At 43.6% G+C, this 8,258-nt stretch overlaps 1 protein-coding gene across 1 annotated transcript in view; it reads left to right on the plus strand.

Moving 5' to 3' along the window:
• ITIH6 (inter-alpha-trypsin inhibitor heavy chain family member 6) overlaps window positions 1-8,258 on the plus strand; it is a 46,653-nt gene that overhangs the window by 19,908 nt on the left and 18,487 nt on the right. The window contains exon 6 of the mRNA XM_025373227.1: window positions 4,120-4,236. Within this exon, the coding sequence (XP_025229012.1) occupies window positions 4,120-4,236 (117 nt within the window). The remainder of the gene's footprint in view (window positions 1-4,119; window positions 4,237-8,258) is intronic.

Raw genomic sequence — 8,258 nt, forward strand, 5'->3', positions numbered from 1 at the left:
CCTTTAAAAAAAAAAAAAAAAAAAAAAAAAAAAAAAGACTCTGGTGCATTTTTCAGTATGTCAATTGCATTTTCCAGAATTTCTGCTTGATTATTTTAAATTATTGCAATCTCATTGCAATCTCTTTGTTACTTTCATCTGATAGAATTCTGAATGCCTTCTCTGTGTTATCTCAAATTTCTTGGAGTTTCCTCAACACAGCTATTTTGAATTCCCTGTCTGAAAGGTCACATATCTCTATTTCTTCAGAATTGGTCCCTGGTGACTTATTTAGTTTATTTGGTAATGTCATGTATTTTCCTGGATTGTCTTGATACTTTTAGATGTTCTTCTCTGTCTGGGCATTGAAGAGTTAAGTATTTATTACAGTCTTCACAGTCTGGGCTTGCTTGTACCTGTCCTTCTTGGGAAGGCTTTCCAGATATTCGAATGTATGTATATGTTGTGATCTAAGCTGTATCTGCTTTAGGGGCACCCCAAGCCTCGTAATGCTGTGGTTCTTGCAGACTCATAGAAGTATTGTCTTGATGGTCTTGGACAATATCTGGGAGAATTCTTTCCATTACCAGGCAGACTAATTCGCTTTCCTCACTTTCTCCCAAAGTCTCTCTCTCTCTCTCTCTCTCTCTCTCTCTCTCTCTTTCTGTCTTTCTCTCTCTCTCTCTCTTTCTCTCTTTCTCTCTCTCTCTCTCTCTCTGTTGTGAGCCACGTGAAGCTGGGGGTGGATTGACACAAGCACTCCTGTGGCCACCACCTATGACTGCGTTGGGTCAGACTTGAAGCCAGCGCAGTACTGGGTCTCACCCAGGCCTGCTGTAACATGTCCCGGCTTCTGCCTATGTTCACTCAAGACCCTGAGGCTGTACAATCAGAAAGTGTCAAAAACAACCGGGCCTGTGTCCTTCACTTTGGGATAGTGAGTTCCCTCAGGCCCTGGGTGGATCCAGAGGTGCCATCCAGGAGCCAGAGACTAGAGTCAATCACCTTAGAATTCTACCTGGTTTTCTATTGTCCTGCTGGTAAACTGGCAGTCAAACCACAAAATACACTTCTTCTCACTCTTCCTTCCCCTTTTCAAAGGCAGAAGAGCCTCACCTCATGGCCACTGCCACCACAACTCACAAGGAATACTGACAGATAACCACCGATGTTCCCTTAAGGCCCCAAGGTTCTTCAGTCAGCTTGTGCTATATGCTGCCTATCCTTAGCCTCACCTTTCAGGGCAGTAGGCTCTTCTCTGGCCTAGGGGAGGACCGGAAGTTGGATTCTAGGCCATCCAAGAGCCAATGCCTAGAATCTAGGACCTTAAGAGCCTACTTGGTGCTCTACACCCTTGTGGCCAAACTGGTACTTAAGCTTCAAGACAATGTCCCATTTACTTTATCCTCTGCTTTTGTAAAACATAAGCACTCTCTCCTAATAGCCACTGCAGCTTGGAATGTGCATCACCTAAAGCCAGCAAGTCTCAGAGTCTCACCCAAGGCCCTCAATGTAGTACCTGGGCATTATTGTTGGCTATTCAGGGCCCAAGGGCTCTTCATTTAGCAGGTGAAGAATGCAGCCAGAACTGGGTCCTTCCCTTCAAGGCAGCAGGTTTCCTTCTAGCCCAGAGTGTGTCTAGAAATGTGTTTTGGGAGTTAGGGCCTGGAAAAGGAGCCTCACGACTCTTACTGGTGCTCTATCCTGCTGCGGCTGAGCTGGTATACAAGATGCAAGACAAAGTCTTTTCCACTCTTCCCTCTCCTGTCTTCAAGCAGAATGAAGGGGTCTCTTTTGGAGCCACAAGCTGTGGAGCCTGGGGTTAGAGGAGGGGTGATGCTAGCACTCACTTAACTGCCCCAGCTGGTGTCTCAGTAGGTTGTGTGCCCCCTAAGTCCACTGTCTCTGGGCCCAGTTCAGCACTAGGCCCCTACTAGGAGTTGCAGTCCTTGTGTCTAGGCTGTCTTTCAAGTTTATTTGGAGCCCTAAAGCACTTTAGCCCATGGTGGCAAGGCTTGCAGGAGCTCAAGTGCCAACTGCTGACATGCTGACATGGGTAATTCATGTGTAGCTAGGACTGTTTTGAATGCTTCCTCCATATGCAGGCATCAGCCGAGTTTGGTTCAGTTTTTTTTTGTTGTTGTTGTTTTTTGTTTGTTTGTTTTTTAGTGCTCTAAGAGGGCAACACTGAGGTCAATGCCTCACAATAGCTGCGCTCTCCCTCCCCTAACACAAAGAAATGCTCTTGCACACCGTGCCTCCTCTGCTGGGGGCAGACTTGGAGGGTGGAATAGGGGTGGTGTCAGCAATTCAAGACTGTTCTTTCAGTGCCTCTTTCATTGATATGAACTTAAAACCAGGTACAGAGCTTTTGGTTCTTTTGAAGGTGCTTATTTGTGTGTAGATGGTTGTTAAATTGGTGTCCTTCCTAGGGGTACGATTGGTGGAGCTTTTTATTCCACCATCTTGCTTCACCCCTCTTCCAGCCACTGAGTTTGGAGGCAAGCTAGTCACGGTTGCCTTTAGTGAGGGAAGTGTCTATGCGGGGTGGGCACAGTAGCTAGTCTGTGGTGGTCCCCGGGAGTGATCTTCATTTGAGCCCATTGAGGGTGCCCACTTTCTCAGCCTGTGATGCTCCAGGGAAAAAAGAGGCTAGAGAGAAGTTTGGGAGTGGACTGGGGACAAGAGCTAGTCTTAGTGCATGGAAAAGACAAAACAATTCTATATTTCAAGGAAGACCCAGTGGGGTACATGTTAAAGGGGGTTGGAGAGAGTGGACCTGAGGAGTACTGGAGGGGCTGGGCACTTGGAGTGCATGGGGTCCAAGGCAGGACCACCTTTCCTTAGGCTGAGGGAGGAGGTGTATGGGGATGTGGACCCTGTAGAAGGGTGGGGTGGGCAGTCAAAGTGTCCCTGGCTCTGTGCTCTTAATTCTCTCCTTGAGTCAGGTAGGTAGGATGGAATGACTGCTGAGGTGACTGGGAGAGGTTGGTGAGCAAGGTCCTGCCCGTGGGTTATGTGATAGGAAGTGGGGGCCCCGGTGGGCATGGGATCAGGGAAAGGTAGGCATGAATTTCCTGGGAGCTCTCACCAGCCCAGGTGTGGGAGGTGTGCAGAATCCACTGGGTTCCGCTCTTGGATTGGGCAGTTGTAGTGTGGGTGACACAGGCCTTTTTGAACTGTACCAGAGTGCCAGCATTAGTGGAGACAGAGAATGCAATTGCACATGTGAATTAATTCAAAGGCTGGAATGGAGGGGAAGAACAGGATGTCCTCCCATCTCCTCTTTCCCCCTGAGAAGGAAGAGGCAATGTCCAGCCTTGTGGTCAGAGAGTGCCTGAAGGGCAGAGAGGAGCAAAAGCCTGTGACCCTGGGCAGAGCCTCCTTCAGCTTCAGGGGAGCACAGACCCTCAGCCAGCGCAGACATCCCTGAGCTGAGCTGAGACTGGTCCTGAGGGACCTTCCTAGCCTCCCTCCCCTTCCCTCAGCTGTCCCAGCCCGGAGGCTCAGCAGAGGGAGGAATGGAGTGGGGGAGGGGAGTCAGCAGCCAATCACATCCAGGACAGCCCAAGGCATCTGTACCTGGTGTAACCAATCCCCTCTGAATAAACAACTCACTCTGCTTAGGCTCCCTCCTCCTCTCCCTGCTCTGCCCAGCAACAGCAGAAAGGTTTTAGGAGGAGAGGGAGGCCCTGCAACTCCCAGCCCCTGGCAGCAAAGAGCTGGGCCCCAGGCTCACTCTATACAGGGAGGTTAAAACAATACTTGAAGTTCCTGCAGCCCAGGCAAAATATCCCTAGGGACCCTTAAGGCTGTGCAAGCCCAACTCTCTCACAGACAGGAACTCACATATTGCAGAGATCCTGATCCTTGGAGTGCTGGGCTACAAGCCTGTCTCATTCCCTCCACAGCTCTGGGGCAGGCCCCGGGATGAAGGTCTGAATGGCAGAGACGTGGTTCTGGTGAAGGAGATGGACAGTGAGCAAACAGTCACACACATGCCTGTTTAGAAACAGTGAGAAGTCCTGGAGTCCTGGGAAACAAAGCACAGTGTTATGAAGGAAAATAAGAGGGGACCTGATTTAGATTGGCTTTCACAGTCCTTCTTGGTTTTACTTTTTTTTTTTTTTTTTTGTCCAGATTTACGATGGCTATTTCATTCACTACTTTGCCCCCAGAGGCCTTCCACCTATGGAGAAGAATGTGGTTTTTGTTATTGATGTAAGCGGCTCCATGTTTGGTACCAAGATGGAACAGGTAACAAGGATCCTGGAAGCCTTTCTTAGTCCTAGTATCAGAAGACCCAGAAAGCAGAGAGTGTGGTAACAATGGGACCCTGGGAGGAGAGATTCCACCATCCCATGACCCTTGAGTCTTACAGGCTTGGGCCTACCCTACGGTCCTGGTATCTTACCTAACAGGAGCCTGTGGACCTGGAGCCACAGAGTCCTAAGAACATTGACACATTGGTCAATGTGAAACCATTGAGACCCTCAACCACAAAAGCCCAGGGTCATATAGGACCCTCAAGCTAGAGCACCCTAGGATCCCAGAATCCAGAAGCAAGAAAACCTTAGGTCACAGAGACCTCTGAGTCTTCCTGAGGCCACAAGGTTTTGGGTCTTTGCTATTTTTTTTTTTTTACTTTAAAGGCCTAATAGTATAGAGTATTGGCATTATAGAGTTAGAAACTATAGAGTCAGGAGCAATATCAATTTTAATCTTGTTGCACTTCTACCACTGTGCCCATGGGTCAGAGTTCTGAGGCCGTAGACCAAGCACGCTTTGACTTTAGCCCTTGAATCCATAAAGTTCTGCAAGCAGCATTTCATACCATAATACCCTGGAGCTTTTATTTCTGGTGTCTTGCAATTATATAACTTTTGCTCCTTAATCTTTCAATCACATAGCCCTTGGGACCTAAGGCTGAGTTTGTTTTACCAGAGTCGAGCAACCTGGGGAAAAATGGGTAGTACCCCAAGCCAGCTCCCCAGCCCCAGTGTAGCAGGAGGGATCTCCCCAAATCCAGCCCTTTCTTGCCTTTTTGTCTCAATCAAGAGGGGTAAAATCTCAGAAACACTTGTAAAGTTTCTATATCAGGGACATCAATTCACTAAAAGACTGAGACCTCCTCATAAGAGTATAGAATGCTTCCTCTCACTCCACACATTATCACCACATCAACTGGGCTCCTCGACAATAATGGAAAGTTACAGCTGATAGAACTACAAGCCCAAACCCTATTTAAGAAAATGTTACTAGGGAAAACCAAAGACAACAGAAGCAACAAAAATACGGACACTAGAAGTAATTTTGGCCAGGCACGGTGGCTCCCGCTTGTAATCCTAGCACTTTGGGAAGCTGAGGTAGGCAGATCACTTGAGCCCAGGAGTTTGAGACCAGCCTGGGCAACATGGCAAAACCCTGTCTCTACTAAAAATACAAAAATTAACAAGGTGTGGTGGTGCACACCTGTAGTCCCAGCTAGTCAGGAGGCTGCCTTTGGAAAATGGCTTGAGCCCAGCGAGTGGAGCTTGCAGTGAGCCAAGATCGCACCACTGCTCTCAGGCTGGGGCAACAGAGCAAGACCCTGTCAAAAAAAAAAAAAAAAAAAGTAGTAATTTTAGCCTCTGACACCTAAAACTGCTCCAAACAGGAAACATTACCTAACTCATAGCCAGATAAACTTAAAACCCCACACTAAATGCCATTTAGTTTATTTCCTTTTACCTGATATATCATGTCTGGCTTTCAACCTAAAATGAGAAGGCATGCTAAAAGGAAAAAAAACACTGTCTGAAGAGAGTAAACAAACATCACAGCCAGACTTCAATATGTTAGAGATGTTGAAATTATCAAACAATTTTATTTTTTATTGAAATATTTTTTTCCAACTTTTATTTTAGGTTCAGTGGGTACACGTGCAGGTTTGTTACATGGGTAAATTCAGTATTGCAGGTGTTTGGTGTACAGATTATTTTGTCACCCAGGTAATAAGCACAGTATGTAATATATCATTTTTCAATCTTCACCCTTCTCCAACCTTCCACCCTCAAGGAGGCCTCAGTGTCTGTTGTCCCCTTCTTTGTGTACATGTGTGTTCAATGTTTAGCTCCCACTGATAAGTGAGAACATGTAACATTGGTTTTCTGCTCCTGCATTACCTCACTTAGGATGATTGCCTCCAGTTCCCATCCCTGTTCCCACAAAGGACAGGATTTCATTCTTTTTTATGGCTGCATAGTATTTCATGGTGTATATGTACCACATTTTCTTTATCAAGTCCACTATTGATGGGCATTTAGGTTGATTCCATGTCTCTGCTATTGTGAATTGTGCTGCAGAACGACTTATATTCCTTTGGATATATACCCAGTAATGGGATTGCTGGGTCAAATGGTATTTCTGTTTTTAGATCTTTGAGGAATCGCCACACTATCTTCCACAATGGTTGAACTAATTTACCCTCCCACTGACAGTATATAAGCACTCCCTTTTCTCCACAACCTTGCCAGCATCTGTTGTTGTTGTTTTTTAACTATTTAATAGCCATTCTGACTGGTGTGAGATGGTATCTCATTGTGGTTTTGATTTCCATTTCTCTAATGATCAGTGATGTTAAGCATTTTTTTCATATGATTGTTGTCCGCATGTATGTCTTCTTTTCAGAAGTATCTGTTCATATCCTTTGCCAATTTTTTAATGGGTCAAACCAAGAATTTTTAAACCCATGATTAATATGCTGTGGAAACTAATGATAGAGTGCACCACAAATAAGGACAACACATGGTAATGTAAGCAGAGACATGAAAACCCTAGGAAAATAAAAAGGAAATACTGGATATCAGAAATACTGTAACAGGAATGAAGAATCCCTTTGATTCACACATCAGTAGACTGGACATGGTTGGGTAAAGAATCAATGAGCTTGAAGATACATTCATAGAAATTCCTGAAGCTAAAAAACAAAAATAAAAAAGAATTTTAAGAAACACCCTAGAATATTCAAGAATTGTGGAACAATTTTAAAAGTGTTACATATGCATCATGGAAATAATAGAAGGAGAAGAAAGAGAGAAAGGAACAGAAGAAATACTTGAAGTAATAATAGATACAAATTTTCCAAAATGAATTATGCACACCAACCTCAGGTCCAAGAAGCTTAGGAGAACACAAAGCAGGATAAATACTAAACAATCTACACCTAGGCATATCATATTCAGACAGCAGAAAAATCTTTTAAAAAGCCAGAGTAAAAAGTACCTTACCTATAGAAGAGCAAAGATGGGAACTATATCAGACTTTTCTTCAGAAACCATGGGAGCAAGAAGAAAGTAGAGTGAAATACTACAAGTGTTGAAGGGAAAAACCCACCAGCCTAGAATTCTGTATACATCAAAATGATTATTCCAAAGTAAAGAAAAATAAAGACTTTCTCAAACAAACAAAAATTTTGGGAATTGTCACCAACAAACTTGCTTTGCAAGAAATGTTAAAAGAAGTTCTACATAGAGGAAGAAAATGATATATCTCAGATACTTGGATCTACATAAAGAAAGGAAAAGTGTTAGAGAAGGAATAAAGGAAGGTAAAATAAAATACTTTAGTTTTCTTATTAGCTGACCTAACAGATAATATTTTTCAAAATAATAATAAACAATAATGTATTTAGTGCATGTAGCTTATGAATAAGTGAAATTGTTAATGAGAGTAATATTGTATAGGATGGGAGGGAATAATTGGGAATACTCTGTTACAAGGTACTTGCACTATGCATAAAGCTGTATAGTGTTATTTGAAAGTGGATTTGGATTGGTTGTAAATGTATACTGTAAACTCTAGGGGAACTGCTAAAATGTTTGAAGTCTAATGCATATGCTAAGAGAGAAGATAAAACAGGATCATGTAAAATGTCCAATTAAAACTAGAGAAGCCAGAAAATAAGTGGAAGACATAAGAATAAAGAATTTTAAAAGAAGAGAAAACATTTACAACTATGGCAAATATTAAACCAACTATGTCAGTAACGACTGTAATCATAAATGGTTTAAATATACCAATTAAAAGACAGAGACTCTCAGTGTGGATAATAAAATAAGACCCAATTGTAGGTTGTTTATAAGAAAACCACTTTAAATATAAAGACACAGAGACAGATCAACGAGACAGAAAGTTAACAAGGATATCCAGGAATTGAACTCATCTCTGCAGCAAGCAGACCTAATAGACATCTATAGAACTCTCCACCCCAAATCAACAGAATATACATTCTTCTCAGC

The sequence above is a fragment of the Theropithecus gelada genome, chromosome X (assembly GCF_003255815.1).
Source record: "Theropithecus gelada isolate Dixy chromosome X, Tgel_1.0, whole genome shotgun sequence".
NCBI lineage: Eukaryota > Metazoa > Chordata > Mammalia > Primates > Cercopithecidae > Theropithecus > Theropithecus gelada.